The sequence below is a fragment of the Phascolarctos cinereus genome, unplaced genomic scaffold (genome assembly GCF_003287225.1).
Source record: "Phascolarctos cinereus isolate Bilbo 61053 unplaced genomic scaffold, phaCin_HiC Scaffold_2;HRSCAF=192, whole genome shotgun sequence".
Taxonomy (NCBI): domain Eukaryota; kingdom Metazoa; phylum Chordata; class Mammalia; order Diprotodontia; family Phascolarctidae; genus Phascolarctos; species Phascolarctos cinereus.
The window spans coordinates 328532210-328549114 of record NW_027555625.1 but is presented as its reverse complement, the minus strand read 5'-3'; the positions used below and the strand labels follow the sequence as shown (position 1 = coordinate 328549114).

The 16905-nt window shown below is 44.8% G+C and overlaps 1 protein-coding gene and 1 pseudogene across 6 annotated transcripts in view; both read left to right on the top strand.

Annotated features, from left to right (window-relative positions):
- Positions 1–233: 233 nt before the first annotated feature.
- Positions 234–16905, top strand: part of TOX2 (TOX high mobility group box family member 2) — a 327883-nt gene continuing 311211 nt past the window's right edge. For 3 of the 6 annotated variants that reach the window (XM_078150271.1, XM_078150272.1, XM_020998640.2), the window contains exon 1: positions 235–517. In XM_078150271.1, the coding sequence (XP_078006397.1) occupies positions 416–517 (102 nt within the window). In that variant the 5' untranslated portion in view covers positions 235–415. Of the gene's footprint in view, positions 518–852; positions 1821–16905 lie in introns of those variants that run through there. The other 3 variants (XM_020998643.1, XM_020998641.2, XM_020998642.2) reach the window with 3 other exon arrangements.
- On the top strand, positions 4454–6100 carry LOC144455646 (small ribosomal subunit protein eS27 pseudogene; annotated as a pseudogene).

Genomic DNA, 16905 nt, shown 5'->3' with positions numbered 1-16905 from the left:
CAGTAGGAGCAGCAGGCTCAGGTTCCCGCTCCCGCCTCCTCTCCGGAGCCGGGGGACAGGAGGGCGGGCGTGGGGGATCGGCGGGTCCCGCTCCTTCTCCACTCCCCATCCCTCCCCCCACCCCGCCCCGGGCCGGCCCTAGGCTCCAGGAACAATAGGCAGGAGCCGGGGCTCCACTCTCTCCCCGCCCGCCCCGCCAGCACCTCCCCTCTCCCCGCCCGGCCCCCCGCGCACACACACTCACACTCACTCACACTCACTCACTCACGCACGCACTCAGACCCAGGCAGAGCGGCTGCCCGAGTCGGTTTCATGCCCGCTGGAGCCGCCTCCGCCTCTGCCTCCGCCTCCTCCTCTTTCTCCTCCTCATCCTCCTCCTCCTCGCCCTCTGCTGCGCTGCTCCCGCATCCCCGGTATGGACGTGAGGTTCTACCCTGCGACTCCGACGGCGGTGGGCGCCCTCCCCGGCGCAGACCCAACTTGCCTGGGCCACTTGGACTATTACCACTGTAATAAGGTGAGTGTGGGCGGGGAGGATGCGCGACTCTAGGGGCTCTGGGGCACCAGCGGAGACCCGGACCCGGGCTGGCTGCCGCTTTTTGTCCTATGCTTCCTCCCCCCCCCCACCAACTCGTGCCTTCCGGCCTGAGGTTTGAAAGGAGCGCACTTGGCTGGGTGCCGGGAGCCCTGTGTCCTGTCCTTCCTTCCTTCCCTCCCTTGGCCCGGGACAGGGGCGAGCGCCCCCTTCCCCTATCCCCCCTCTGCCAGTGAGGAGGAAGAAGAGGAAGAGAAGGAGGAGGAGAAGAGGGAGGGGGTTGGGATTGGAAATGGGGATGGGGATCAAGGGGATGCTGCTTCGCCGAGCACCCAGGGAGAAAACTCGCCTCCCTGAGGCTCTGCACTCTGGCCCCTCTGGGACTACTGCTCTTTCCTGCTCTCCCTCCTCCTTGCGCGCACAAGCCTCCCCACGCCTGCTTCGGAGGCTTTTAACTTCTCGGTGTTGACGTTAATTTGGGCTTTAAAAGTCTAATTGCTGAGTAGAAGCTGTCATAGCGGAGCTGGGAGACATCCCGGAGTTATTTACAAACAGACGCCTCACAACCAGTGAAGTCCCAAAGTAATCGGCACTGGCTCCAGTAACAGTGATCACGCCGCCTCCACCAGCTAGGGCCGTGCGCTGAGGTCCCCTTCATTTCTCTTAGACTCCTCTTGGCTGTTTGCACAGTTGAGCCTCGAGACCGCCCAGCCCCCTGGATCATCTCTTAGGAAATGGAAGGATTGCGAGCACGCCTTCAGTTTCTAGATGTGCCCCCCTCACCCCCCTTAATAATAAAAGGTGTCACACAGAGTATCCCAACCCCACCCCCACAGACCAGAGGCTGATGTCGAGTGGAAGTATAGTTTTAACTTTACCTTGGCTTCCTTGGAGATGAAGTGTTAAACGCAACTAAGTTCCATTTTTTCCCCATCGGAGGAGGGAATTTCAAAACTCAGTTAAAAAGCGCTATTGACCATTTGAACCAGGCGTTTATCCGCTTGGAATTATGTGTGTTCGTGCCTAAAGAGAAGAGGGGAGAGAGATCGGAGATGGTCTATACCGTTTCTCCCCCCCCGCGGTTTTCTAAATGCCCCAGTGCGGAGACAAACTGCGAAGCAGTCAGTCCTGCTTGCGTTGTGTGGCGAGAGGTGGGGGAGGGGGCGCCGCGGCCGCGGGCGGAGAGGCAGGGTTGGCCAGGCTTCTCCCAGCGAACCTTGGTTGCCCTGGCCTCTCCAGGGGCTTAGGCTGAAAAATGTTCAGAATGGGCAGGAAGAGCTTTACGGTGAGTGAGTTAGCCTTATTTGTGGTCTGTATTTTGTTTGTTTGTTTCCTTCCTTCTTATTGCTTTGCCCAGACATCACTGGGGTTTCTTTTTGCCTCGGGTTTAACGGGCTGTGTTACCTGGCTTGCGGGTGTTCAGCTACTGGGGAGATGCCGGTCTGTTTATCGATTTGTTTTCATTTGCACAGCTCAGGGTTTGGGGGTTCTTTAGCCCCTGCCCTGGTAGGCTCCCTCCCTCTTTCCTTTCACAACACAAGCTCACAAGCATACACAAATGCACACAAGCGTATGCATCCGAGTTAACTGCCGGTGAGCACAACACAGAAGCCTACCTAGAGCTACGCAGAGCTCTCTCTTCCTCCATGACAGACAGACCTGGCAACCTAGATTTCTTTGCCTGATGCTGCAGGGAGAGCATCTTTGAGCTGCAGGGACTGTGAACCAGAATTCTCAGGGGGATATTGGGGAGTGTCAGAGGTATTTAAGGAATCGATCTTTCAGCCAGGAGGAGCAAAGCAGTGGGATGTCCATTACCGGGAATCATTCTTCACAAGGACTATCCCACCATACCTGGGTTGAGGAGGAGTCCCAGCAAAAGATTATCGAGAAGGAAATTCGGGAATAGCCTTGCAGAAAAATGATTTAGTTCAATCTTGCATCAGAAGCTTCCTCTCTCCATACCTCCCACATGCACTCAGAACGTGAAAAGTAGAAGAGGCTATAAAAGAGCTAGCCCTAGATGAAGGAAGAGTGGCCTAATGGGTAGAGAACTGAACTTAGAACAGGGAGATATGGGTTTGAATCCTGCCTCAGACACTTACTAGTTGTGTGTGCCTGGGCAAGTCACTTAAACCCCTTGGAACCTTAGGTTTTTCATCTCTAAAATGAGGTAATTAATCTCAATGACCTCTACGGTCCCTTGCAGCTCTAAATCTATGTTCCCATGATAAAGCGGCTTCTATTCTAGTCTTGTGAAATGCAGCCAACATATAAAAATATGCTTTTCTGATTGCCTACTTTCATGTCAGATAGTGAAATTGCTTTGTATCTTGTTCCTCTGCCCCTATATGAAGTTACAAATAAATGTGTTTTAGAATCAATTGCACGTCTCCAACTCTTTGTAGGTGTTTCATTTAAAATGGCAGTTTTCTGTTTCACTTTGGCTGTTTTTATTTTGGTCTTACCAGAATGAGCCAAGAATTCCGGTTTTAAATCTGAACATTTACAAGAAAGAGAGAGAAAATTGTGTGAAAGATTTGTGCCATGTATTCCATGTGGGGTCTGGGGACAGTAGCCTAAATGTCCCATAAATCTCAAACTCATCTTTAAAAACAGGGATTGCAGTAGGGAGTACAGACGAATCTGGTTAACTTCGGTTGCCTCTCTCTGTTTCAGGAAACTCATCATGTCAGTAGCCCAGGTTGTATTGAGTGTGCTCGGCATATAGATGGTCATGTAAAAAAAGACCCCTTTGAATGTCCTAGGATGGGAATTCAGAGAGGAAGCCTCCTGGGGAAATTTGGTTCTACAGACACTTATGTGCAGAGTCATGTGATATGTGCTGAAGAGGGAGCATGTGTTTTTGTTTCTTCAAACTTTTCCTTAATATATAAGGCTTGGACAGCTCTGATCTGGGCTCATTCATGGCTTCTTTCCTGGGCCTGGAAGATTAAAGGTGGAAATTACCTAAGTGGTGAGCAGCACCCCCATAGTTGTTGGGTGCCTAAGATAGGAGCTCAGAGGGCCCCAGCCACCACCACCAGGTGCTGCTGTTGTTTTGGGCTGGAGCAACTAAAACAGGGCAAGGGAAAGCCATACTGGGTGTGTTGGTTTGAGGTTCAGAGGGTCTTCAGAGCAATCCAAGGTGTCCAGCATTCTTCACAGGAATGATAGGAATAACTGTAGCAGTAAGAAATTATCCAAGTCATCCTCCTTGCCACAAACCCCTAGAGTTGAAAGGGAATATATATTCCTACATTCTCAATTTATAAAAGAGGCAACTGTGGGCCAGAGAAAAGGAAGGGACTTGCCCAAGGATGCCTGGCAGTTAGTGGTAAAGCTAAGATTTACAACCTGGATCTCTTGACTTCAGTCTAGAGCACTTGCCACTATGCTGCTGCCGCATCTGTCTTTGAGAGGGTGTATGGGAGATTTGCTTGGTCAAATCTTTGGTTTCCCTTTCCCCAGTCCTCTCCAAAGTACAGAAATGATCTTCCTTTGCTCCTCTACCCCCACCCCTCACCCCAGCTGCTAGGATCTTCCTCCCTAAATCATCTTCTATTTATTTTATATTGTATATATGACCATGTATGTATATGTATATATATGTATATATGCATATATATATGTATATACCTATCTACATGTTGTACATGTTTATGTATACACACATATAAGCAGTTGGGTGGCTCAGTGGATAGAGCAACAGATCTGTATTCAGGAAGACATGAATTCAACTCCAGCCTCAGACATTTATTAGCTGTCTGTCTCAGGGCGAGTCACTGGTTTGTCTCAGTTTTTTCATCTGTAAAATGGGGATAATAATAGCACCTACCTCCTAGGGTAGATCAAATGAGATAATATTTGTAAAGTACTTTCCAAACTTTAAAGCACTATATAAGTGCTAGCTTTTATTATTATTATTATTATTATTATTTTGCCTTCTTCCCCCCACCTCCGCCCCGCCCCAGCTCCTTGAGGATAGGAACTATTTTCCCTTTTGTCCTTGTATCCTTTGTACCTGGCATATAGTAGGTGCTTAATAAATGCTTGTGGATTGATTGAGGCAGCCAATTCCCTTGCAGCCAAAGCCTGCCACACCTCTCTGTAACTTTCTCCCTTTAGTCACAGTTTTGCCCTTTGGAGCTGAGCAGCATAAATGGAATCCTTCTTCCTTAGGCTAGCCCTTCAAATATTTAAATAACACAATCAGGTCAGGTTTTCTTGGCCCCATATTGGAGAAGCAGCATAGTAGAGAGGTTTTCTTTCCTCCTTCCACACAGTTAGCTCCTCAGAAAGTCAGGACAACTGGATTTATATCTGGCCACCAGACCTAGATGGCTCGGGAGGAGAAAGTGAAGCTAGTGACTTTGCACAAGCCTCCTTCACTTAAATCCAATTCACTTTCATCACCTTCCTGATATCACAGTCCTTTCTGAGAACAAAGGACAAACAACCACAACAACCACAATAACAACCACAACAACCACAACCACAACAACCACCTTAGCAAGTGATTAGTTTTTCCCGGCGGTGAAGATCTCCCCGAGCCAACATGCCTCTCGCCAAAGACCTCCTGCACCCCTCTCCTGAGGAGAAGCGGAAACACAAGAAGAAGCACCTAGTGCAGAGTCCGAACTCGTGTTTCATGGACGTAAAGTGCCTGGGGTGCTATAAAATGACCACTGTCTTCAGCCACCCACCAACGTTGGTTCTCTGTGTGGGACGCTCCACTGTGCCCTGTCAGCCAACTGGAGGAAAGGCAAGACTTAACAGAAGGATGCTCCTTCAGACAGAAGCTGCACTAATGGTGGAATCAAGATGATGGAGAAACTGTAAAGAATAAAACAAATTTGATACAGAAAAAGAAAGTGATTAAGTATGGCAGGAGAGGAGAAACACTTTTTGCACTAATTCTCTGTGTGACCTTTGGCAAATCAGACCCCTTCGAACTGGAAAGCTATGAACTTCACTTTCTGGGTGTCAGTTTCTTCTTCGGTAAAAAATGGAGATAATCATCCTTCCCTTTACTTCTCAACAGGGTTGTGATGTTCAAATGAGCACTTTGAAAACTGCTAAGGGCTTTTTATGCACAAATGAGTGATGAATGTTTTTAAAGATGGTAGCTGGGTCATTAGAATCTTTGTATCGTTCAGCTCTAGGATACAGATTCTCTTCCCCTGCCTTCCCCCACTTCTAAGGTACTTCTTTCAATGGTGGCTGACTTTGGAGCCAGAGGATCCAGGTTCAAATCCTAGCTCTGCCAGTTGTGTGACCTTTGCCAAGTTACTTCATGTACCTCAGCCTCAGTTTCCTCATCTGTAAAATGAGAGGGTTAGATTAGATAACCTCTAATGTCCCTCCTGGCTTTAAATTTGGGATCCTATGAAAAGTAGGAAAGAAATATAAAGCCCTGGCAATGGCCAGGAAGGTCCTCATGCCTGTGCTGCCTTTGACCTCTCATAGGTCTTCAGGGCTACTCTGGCTCAACGGACCAGACTGCAGAGTGGAGCCCAGAGCACTCAGTCTCAGTGAATATAAACAGCCCTAATAGTTCGTCTCCTGCCCAGGTCTGGCAGAAGCCATAAGCACCTTCAGTGCAGCCTTTGACCCAGGGAAGAAAAACCTCTGAAAGTCAAAGCAGCCTGAAGTCAGTGGCCACATCCTTGGTCTGGCACGTGGTGAACCTTTTGTTATCATCTCTGTTTCTAAAAGAAACAGCTTTAGGGCTACATGTGATGCCATTGAAAAGGGCTGATGTCTTGAATATCTCACAAAATCAGAACAAGCATCTTGTGCAGAGAATTCTTCCCCTTCTCCCCCCCCACCTCCCACCTGCTCACCTTTACTCTTGCCCTGTGTCCCATCCCTACCCAATCCTTCTGTGGGAGTGAGTATGACCCATGGTCCTTTCTTTTTCTAAGCCTGGAGATAGAGTTTTCCTTGACTTCTGTGAGGCCCGGGTTTGGGAACATGAATTAATATGCCTGCTTTGCTTATATGCCTTCGAAGCTCCGGTCAGCTTGATTTCTCTGTTTCTGCCCAGCACTTCTCCGTGTCAGTCCTCTGACTGCAGGGTTGACAGTCCCTGACATAGACTCTAGAGCCGGAAGGGATCTCAGAGACTATCTCTTTCAATGCCTTCATCTTTACAGATGAGGAAGCTGAGGCCCGGGGAAGCTGACCTCACATTGCACAGATGGCAAGCAGCAAAGGTGGTATTTGAACCCAGGTCCTCTGACTCCTGAGTCAGTGTCCTTTCCATTGCACCAATGTCAAAGGAAGGCTAAGAAGGGCTTAATTAGTTTACGAATTGTGAAACCACTCTGATCTGATCTGAGTGACACATGCCCCAATGCCTTCTTTTTCCTTAGCTCCAGCCCCACCTTCTTTTTCTTTTTTTAAATTTTATTAATTTGTTTTGATTTAGCAACAATCACTTCCATATGCTCCAGTCCCGCCTTCTTACAGAAGGCTTCTCCAATCCCCCTAGCTACTAATTCCTACCTCTCCAAGATTACCTTCCTTCTACTTTGTATGCGTCTGGTATGCACTTTGTTATTGTTTTTATCACCTGTGTCTGTCGCCTCAATCCTCTGGATGACTGGCAGTGGTCATTATTTTACCAAGGAACATACATGTGAAGGAGGATGGCTAAAAATGCTCAGGTAGAATTTTTTTTTTCAGTTTAGAGAACCTAGTTTTACTAGTACTTTTAAGTTGTCTTTGGTACATCTCTTGTTGTTAACTCGTAGGCTGAGAGCAACTGACGGGTATCTTATTTACATAGGCCAAATCCTACATGATTCTCTTTAGTTTGGTTTGGGAGTAGCATTGAAACCATATGGTAAGTAATTATTAACTTAATGGGTTGTGGTAAATTGCAATTTTACATCTTAGTGGAAAGATGTTGTATGAGATGGGGTAATAAATTTTGATGAATTACTCTGATACTTAGAATGGCTGCCATACAATTTAAATTTCTGTCATATGCCACAGCACTGTGGTGCAGGATCTCCTGTGCAGGTGGTTACTTTGTCGTCAACGTGTTTTTCTGTCCTCAGTTGGGAACCCTGGAAAACAAGTTGGCTTGTTTTTATATTTTATCCAGTAAACTTTTATATTATCTTAATTATCACTGTATTTTCTGGCCATTATCTTAGAATTCTCCCTTATCTCACTGAGTTGCTTATTTGAGAAGCCTTCACTACTGCCCTGCAGTGTGATAGAGTAGGAAGAATATTGGGTTTGGAGTCAGAAGACTTGAGTTCAAATCATGGCTTCTACTTATTATCTGTGTGACCTTGGGTAGGTTACTTCTAAGCTCCAGTTTCCTTATCTATAAAATGAGGGGGCTAGATTAGTCAGTCTCCTTTCTTTCTAGCTCTAAATCTATTTTCTGAGTTACAGGGAACCAGTTCATTACATTTTCTTCAGGGTCAGGGCCTCTTCTAGAATGGTAGACTATGTGGTACAGTAGAAAGACTGTTGGATTTGGAGATGGAGGATGTGGATTCAAATTGCCCAGAAGAGCCTCAGTTGCCACATCTGTAAAATGAAGATGACCACAAAGCATCCTTCTGACTCTACAAGTAGGATCCCATGGACAAAGGAAGTCTCTGCTTGGTCCCCAGAGGCCATGGGCTATCACCAGCTCTGTGGTCTAGCTCCTCCAAAGGAAGCCAGTGGTCTCATGTCCAGTGCCTACAGAGAAAGAAATCTTCCTTCAGGCTGATGGCTGGGGGTACCTCACCTCGGGGGAAGCTCATATCCCTCTGCTTTTGATTTTCTAGTTTTTCAGAATGGCATCTTTGCAGGACCATCAATCAGGCACATTTCAGGAGCTCTGCCAATCTTTGGAAAGTAAACAGCTGTTAGTGACAGGTTCACCCTTCAATGCAGATGTAATTTAACGCCCACCTCTTGGGTGCTAATGCACTTGGGAAAGCCACTTCCCAAATCTATAGAAATCTGCAGTGAAATAAAATAATCTACCTTGCTCATAACTGTGTGTTGATGATATGGAGGACTGGGGGTGGTGAGCTAGGTAGGGGCTTTATTAGGGCTCTTGTCCAACTGGGTTTTAGATTTAAAACTTACTGCAATACTTCAAGGACCTGTGATTTTGTTGGGATGGATACTGCCTCCGCTAACTTTCATTGCAGCCCTTTTATAACCCAGTAGCCAAGTCCACTAGAGCCCCTGTGGCTGAAAAATTCATCATCCTGTGGGTAACTTGGCAATAAGAGTCTCTGGACTTAGCTAGGTTGGTCCTCAGAGAACAGAGATGCAGTCTATTCTTTGACCTCTACTCAAAGGCTTTCTAGCTTGATAGAATCTGCCATAGCTTGTGGTCCATGTGCATAGCATTCAAGGAACTCAGGTCACCACAGGGAGAGGTGGGAGCAAGAATCAGGTGTTAGAAACCAAGAATAAGCTTGTTAGTAGAACGCCCTAAAATCACAGATAATTAAACCTTGGTTATCTCAAGGCAGAGATTAATTTGCAGGAGTGCTTTGAGGACTTGTCAGAAATGGAATCTGACCTAGGTCAATCTAATGAATAAATTTCGGTGGTCCCACTCTTTACTTCCAAGCTTTACAGATGGTTGGACTTGGAATAAATGGCCCTCCTTATTCTTCAAGTTGCTTCTCTTTCATAAAGCTGGACATTTGACTGCCCTGAGAAATGGTTGGGTAGGACAAAGACCAAAGGACCTAGCTGGCAGTTGGGACTTTAAAAAACTTGAGGACTTGACAGTGAAGCATGCTTCCTGAATGTCAGTTAAAAGATGGTGAGTAGACCATAGATGTGGAATGAAGTATACATTTTCAGATGTGGCTGCTGTATTGTTTTGTTTACCTTGACTGTATTTGCTAGAAGGGAAGGTTCTGTTTTAGGGGAGAAGAGAGAGAGTCATTAGGGGTGACAATGTTTAAACAAAGAAAAAAATAACATCACCAAAACATTAAAAAAAAAAAAAGAAATGATCTAATCTTTTATCCTTTTCCCCACCTTTTGTCTTTGGTCTAGAAACTAGGGTTCCCCTTATAAGGGTTGGATAAGTAGAGAGTATATCCCTAAGACTGGGAAATCCTAGCTCAAATTCACTTTATTTTGGACTTGGAATCATTTCAGTGACTTCCCTCCTTCTTCCAGCCTGGGCTTCAATGGCCATGGTCTTTTATGCATAATAGAAAGTGTATGGAGCTCTTTCTGCCTTGGGCTTTATGAAATCAGATTCCAGAGCTATGTAATGCAAGCTTCTCCAGCCCGGAAGATTGTTGTTTTGTCTGTATGTGGGGAGGCAGAGACATTTCTCCTCATTCCTTTTTGGAATAATAGACATATTTTGGTTGAAAACTAGGCTGATCTTATGTAACAGCCTAGGCGTAAAGGTCAGTCTTGTTTGATTTCCCCCTTGAAGTCCCAATCCCCAAATATACAGATAGGAAAAAAGAGAGTTGAGCTGGCTTGGGTTGCAGACCCCTCTTATTCTGCAGGTTCTTTTTTTCTTTTTACCTATATATGATGCCTAAAGTTCCTCCTGTCATTCTGAGATCAGCTTCTCCCTCTTCAACTCCCCTCCCTCCCTTCCCCCTCCCCCTTCCTGGAAAGAACGATTGGAGAAGCCCATCTAACTCCAATCCTGTGTTTTATTGCTTATTCATAAAGCAAAAGGCCCCAAATGGTTATGAAATTCAGAACACAATTATCCCTGGGAGGTGCAGAGATTGCTTCTGACTGGATGAGCTATCTTGGACTATACGTTTCCTCCCTTCCGTTGTTGCCTGCCTATCTCTCTCATTCTCTCTCTCTCTCTCTCTCTCTCTCTCTCTCTCTCTCTCTCTCCTCTCTCTCTCTCCCTCTTTCTCTCCTCCCTCCCTCTCCCTCTCCCTTCCTTTCTTTCTTCCTCTCCCTCCTTCCCTCTCCCTCCCTTCTCCTCCTCCCTTTCTCTGCCCCTCCTCCTCCTCCTCCTTCTCTCTCTCTCTCTCTCTCTCTCTCTCTCTCTCTCTCTCTCTCTCTCTCTCTCTCTCTCCCTCTCTCTCTCCCCCCTCCTCCCTCCCACCCCCAGGTGAAGTCTTTTTCTAGCTATTTCTGTGTCTGGGAATAAAGTTCTAGGGTGTATCTTACAATTGCTTCTTTTTCATGCCTGCGCATTTTCTGCTTTCATCTGCATAGGAGGCCCAGGCCTTTTCAAATCTATATGCAGATTACTGACTCGAGCACGGGGACTTGCTTGTGAATGGGGATGGAGTAAGAGAAGAGGAGAGAAGGGTAGCAGCCATCCAGATGGACAATGCCATTTCCCCCCCTTTTATAGTTCTCTCTCTGCTAGTTATGTGTGTTTTTTGTTTTAAATAGAGAACAGAGTGTTTTTACCGTATGCTGGATGGTATCTTTCAGTATAAATGAAGCATATAATTGTGTTTTCCTAACAGCTCAACATTAAAAATAAGTTATTATGCTGCTAATGGGTTTTTCTAGCAATTTTCCATCCAATGACTACCATGCACCCCCTTAATAGTTGTGCATAATGTTTTCTGACTTTCTCCTTTTTTATTTTGTGTCACTAAAAGATGGCGGGGTAGGGCCTCAATTCTCACTGTGTTGTCTTTAAACTCCGGGCAGATTTGTAAAGACATTTGCTCCCTGGTGTGAGGAAGCAACACCTCCAGGTTGAGATAAGAAAACATCTTTAAGGATCCATATTTATGTTCTCTTTAATGCAAACCTTGGGGGGCTTCCAGTGAAGCTGAGAAAGCCTTGAACTGGTGGGCTCAAGTCCTGCTCTGGCTCTGCTACAGCTGGCTTTGGGACCTGGCAACACTCATTTGCCTTCTCTAGGCTTGAGTTCACAATCTGTAAAATAAGGGATTGGACTATAGACTTCTGTAGTCTCTTCTATAATCTAGGAACCCATGACTAGTTAATCCCTAAGTCTCTTCCATCTTTCATAGTCCATGGTAGAATTTTGATAGTACCTCATTCTGTATGATGGTATTAAGGGAGAACTAGCATCTCTGGTGTGAAGCCTTTTCAGGGCTACTCATCCACCTTTGATGTCTACCTGTCCCCTGAGGCTCCAAGAAGCTGTAGCAAGTACAGCGGCCACACTCCAGTAAAACCACATCAGCTGACAGGCTAAAATAGGTTGAGGGTAACTGACAGGTCTCAGACCTGTCCGTGATTTAGGGGGGGTGTCTACCTCAAGCATATGAAGACTTCCCCAAGCAGAATGAGTGGATGAGAATGATTTGTTCCAGCAGTCATGAAGGCAGCTGAAGTAGGTGCTTAGAGCTCGATCAGACATGGAGGATGCTAAGGTCATCCGCTGTGTCCCAGGCCATTGCCAGTCTCTTGACTTTTGTCCTGCCACTGGATTTTGATGGCTTTGGAAGAGAGAGTGAGGCTGATGACTTTATGCAACTCTGCCTCACTTAAATTGGATTCACAAGCAACTTATCACCCCATGATATCATTGGTTCTTTTAGGAAATGAAGGGTGAACAACAACAGGGTAGTTTGAGCAAAGACCTTGGAATCAGGAAGACAAGTTCAAATTCTATTTCAGACACTCACTAGCTATGTTACTCTGAGCAGAGCTCAGCCTCAATTTCTTCAGCTCTCAAATGGGGATGATAATAGCACTTCTTTCTTACAGGGTTGTTGTGAGGGTCAAATGAGATCATATGAGCAAAGTGCTTTGCAAACCTCAAAGTGTTACATACATGTTAGTTATCATGATCATTGTTAATATTAAAAATAATTTTACATGCACCACTTCATTGGCTCATTTTGACCATGAAGCTCCTCCATGAAGCCGGGTTCTGTGTCTTTTTGCTTCTGTATTTCCTGTAACAGCCGGTACAAAGCCCAAAACACTAGAGGTTCTTCATCAATGCTGTTGAATGAATCCTTACTTGAACCCTGTGAGGTAAATAGGACAGGGGCCATTCTTTGGCCCTGCTGGTTCAGCCCTCCCACCAAATGCCTCTATGGTGTGAATTCGGACAGCCTTACATAACTGGAAAGGTTCTGAGGATGGTTCTAAGGGTAGATTGTGCAGATGACAGCCTAGGGACTCACAAATCAAGGTCACAGAGGCTCAGCCCCAGGGGATGATTTTTCAGGCACAACCACTCTTGAATTCTGTCTTCCTTTATATCCCCAGTCAGCTCTTAGCCAGTGCACATAGTTGTTGTCGCTCCTTTGTTTATAAAGAGGACCAATGATATCACCATGGTAGGTGCTTAATAAATGCTTGTGACTGAGTAGTTATCTCTGAAGGTTATGATCTATACTGGTGGAGGGAGTAGCAATGCAGGGGGAATCTTAGATACTTAAGGCAGGAAGAAAACAACCTAGAGAGATGAAGTCAACAAGCATTTATTAAGCACCTACTATGTGCTTACTGTGGGAATGTGGGACTATAAATACAAGCAAAAAGAAAGACAGTCCTTGCCCTCAAAGAGCTTATATTCTAATGGAGGAAGACAGCACAGGAAGAGAAGCTAAAGGTGTATATGTGGAGGTGGGGTGGGGTACTGATGACTAGCTGGAGGTCAAACAACAGGATAAGTGGTAGAGTTGACTATAGAACCCAGGTCTTCTTGTCCCTGGCCCTGTGTTCCTTCTGTTCCCTTTTGTTGTCTCTAAGTTTTGTGGTGGACAAACATGTTTCCTTGGAGAGATTTACAAACTCATTGGCAACCAAGGAAGAACATTTAAACCTCAGTTAAAAAGCCAAGATGTTGCCAAGATGTTAGCAAGGTGGTGCAGTAGATGGAGCACTAGACCTGGAGTCAGGAAGACTTATTCTGAGTTCAAATAAATCTGGCCTCAGACACTTACTAGCTGTGTGACCTTGGGCAAGTCACTTAACCCTGTGTGCCTCAGTTTCCTCATCTGGAAAATGAGCTAGAAGGAACTTGCAAACTACTCCAGTGTCTTTGCCAAGAAAAACCCAAATGGGGTCATGAAGAACTGGACATGACTGAAAAATGACTGAACAACAACAAGAAAACTAGGACAGTGGATGGATTAAAGAGCCAACTTTCATACATTTTCTCAGATAACTGGTATTAGGACATTTCAAACACAGCCCATGTCCTTTCTTAGATTATTGGTTTGCTCCTTTGGCTCTAAGGGTGACTTATTGATAAAGAGCCTTGGGGTCTGACTGATACAGAGCCAGCAGGCTCTCCTTGTGTACCCTGCTATCCACTAGATGCTCACACGATAACCTCTTGCATAGATTGACTGCTCTCTGTAGAGATAATCAAATCTCCTAGCTCATGAGATCATGCTGTTAGTTTTGTTCATTTTCCCATATTTTTTAGGCAGTAGTTAAATCAGGATAATAGGTGAGTTGATATGGTAAGACCATCTTAAAGGTACTTTTTGTTAGTGTTCAGTCTTCTGTGTGGGTCCTTCTTATTGGTCATAAAATCATAGGATTATGATGGATTAGAAGGATGACTCCCTCACTTTACAGATGAAGAAGCTGAAAGCCCACAGAGGTAAGTGACCTTCCTAAAATAGTTGTAAGTAAGAGTCAGTATCCTACACAGGTCCTCTGACCTGACTCCAATCCTAGCTTGTTACACCCTCTAGGACCAGGGAAAATTTTTATTTGCCCTTCCACATGACAACCCTTTAAATATATTTTTCTCTTTTTTAAAAAAAAATTTTTTCTCAATTACATGTAATTTTTTTAACACCTGTTTTTTTAAAATTTGAGTTCCAAATTCTCTCCATCCTTTCCTTCCCTACCCTTGAGAAGGCAAGCAACAACCCTTCAAACATTGGAAGGAAAATGGCTGTATTCTTAACTTTTCTTTTCTTTAGGTTAAACTTCCTTAGTTCCTTCAATTGAACCTTAAATGCCATGGGCTCCAGTCTCCTTACTACTGGTTGCTTTTTTCTGGACATGTTCCAGCATGTCAACATCCTTCTTAAAAGGCAATACTATCAATTGGATGCAACATTCCACATATAATCTCTCCAGGATAGAGGGCAGTGGGACCATTGCCTCTCTCCACAGTCTAATTCTAGATCCAACTGGTGGTGGTGGTGGTGGTGGTAGTGGTGGCAGTAGTAGTAGTAGTTGTAGTGGTGGTGGCTCTCCTTCTCCTTCTCCTTCTCCTTCTCCTTCTCCTTCTCCTTCTCCTTCTCCTTCTCCTTCTCCTTCTTCTTCTTCTCTTCTTCTTCTTCTTTTCTTCTTCTTCTTCTTCTTCTTCTCTTCTTCTTCTTCTTCTTCTTCTTCTTCTTCTTCTTCTTCTTCTTCTTCTTCTTCTTCTTCTTCTTTCTTCTTCTCCCTTCATTCTGGAAGAGGACCAATGATTACGAGGATGCTGTCTTGGTTTGCCAATGAATTGGATTTAAGTGACTGCCTGGTAATCACCTCTTTAGCTTCCAGGTGAAGTGTAGAGATAAGGGCATCTAAAAGCCCATCTATCAGACAAGAGCTAACTTTGTCAGCACCAACAGATACTCATAGCAGATCAATGTGACATGATAACTGATGAACTGGATTAAGATTGAGCGTGAAGGCTGAGAAAAGGGTCATTGGATTTCTTGATTAGGTGGTTATTGGTGGGTGACCTACAAGAAAGTATTTTCTGTAGAATGATAGAGATGGAAGCCAGATTGCAAAGGATCAAGGAATGAAGGGGTGATAAACAGTGGGTGACTTGTCAAGACTTTTGGCAGTGGAAAGGTAGAAGAAATAGGGGACAGAAGCTTAAGGATGTTAAAAGGAAGCACTTGTTTTAGAATGGGGAGATATAGACATTTTATTAGCAACCAGTCATCAATTAGAAAGCATTTATTAAGTGCCTGCTGTGTGCCAGGCACTATGCAAGGCAATGGGGAGACAAAACAAGGCGAAGCAATCCCTTTCTTCAAGCTTACATTCTATTAGAGGAGACAGCAGATACACATAGAAGTATAAATAAAAGGGTTATTTTTAGGGGAAGAGGGGAAGAAGGTACTAGAAGCAGGGGATCAGGAAAGACATTAGGTAGGATCTAGAATCTGGGCTCTGCCTTTAAGGAAAGAAGGGATTCTAAGAAGCAGAGATGAGAAGGGAGTATAGGGACATTCTCTTTGAGAAAACTCCTGTTTTAGGAAAGTGGATGATTTTTTTTTTATGGACGATGTCTGTAATGAATAAATTTTCTACCATGATAATTCACGTTTGTAAGGTTTACAAAGCACTTCCCCCCCAACAGTTCTGTTTGATTTAAAATTCATAATTATGAAATTGATGTAAGATACTTTAGTGGCCTGGCTCAGAAGGAGTCAGCAGTGTTTGACAAGAGCCAGAAAAGCTAATGCTATTATTGGCTGCATTTGAATGAGGCAATGACAGTTCTGCTCTCTCCTTTCCCTGGTCAGGCCATGTCTGCATCTGTTTAATTTAGATCTGGACCCTGCACTTTGGGAAGGACAAGCTGGAGCACACACATCCAGGGAAGGAAGGATGGGGGGCAGGAAGGAAGGGAAGAAGGAAGAAAGGAAAGAAGGAAGGAAGGGAGAAAAAGAAGGGGAGAGAGGAAGGAAAGGAGGAAGTGCCTTTGTTAAGTACCTGCTATATGCCAGGCATTGTGCTAAGCAATTTACAAAATATTATGTCGTTTAATCCTCATCACAACCCTGAGAGGTAGGTGCTATTATTATTCCCATTTTACAATTAAGTAAACTGAGATATGGAAAGGTTGAGTGATTTGCCCATGGTCACACAGCTAGTAAGTATCTGAGGTCACATTTGAACTCAGATCTTCCTGACTCAAGGCCCAACACTCTCTTTCCACTGCACCACTCAGCTGTCGTTCTGTTCTGTAGGAAAGGGTGACCAACGTGATAAAGGACCTTTTATTAAGAAGCATTTGGTATAAGAAAGATATCCTCTAAGAAACACAAGAGCACTCTAGGCTGACTCAACAGAGAAGTTTCTTTGAAAATGGGAGGAAATAGGGGGCAGCTAGATGGCTCAGTGGATAGAGCATCTGCCCTGGATTCAGGAAGATCTGAGTTCAAATCCGGCCTCAGACACATAACACTTACTAGCTGTGTGATCCTGGGCAAGTCACTTAACCCCATTGCCTAGCCAAAAGAAAAAAAAATGGAAGCAAATAGAAGGAGATTCTGGGATGGGATAACAAGAAGCCCCCTGATGTAAAGAACTTCTGAGGTATCTAAATCCATTAAAAAAAACACTCACTCAACAACACTAAATCCATTTCTACAATGGAAAGTGTTTAAAAAAAACAATGTCAAAGTAATTCATAGGATGACAAGACGATAGATTTAGAGTTTTAAAGATCATGCGGTCCAACTCTCCCATTTTACAGATGAGGAAGT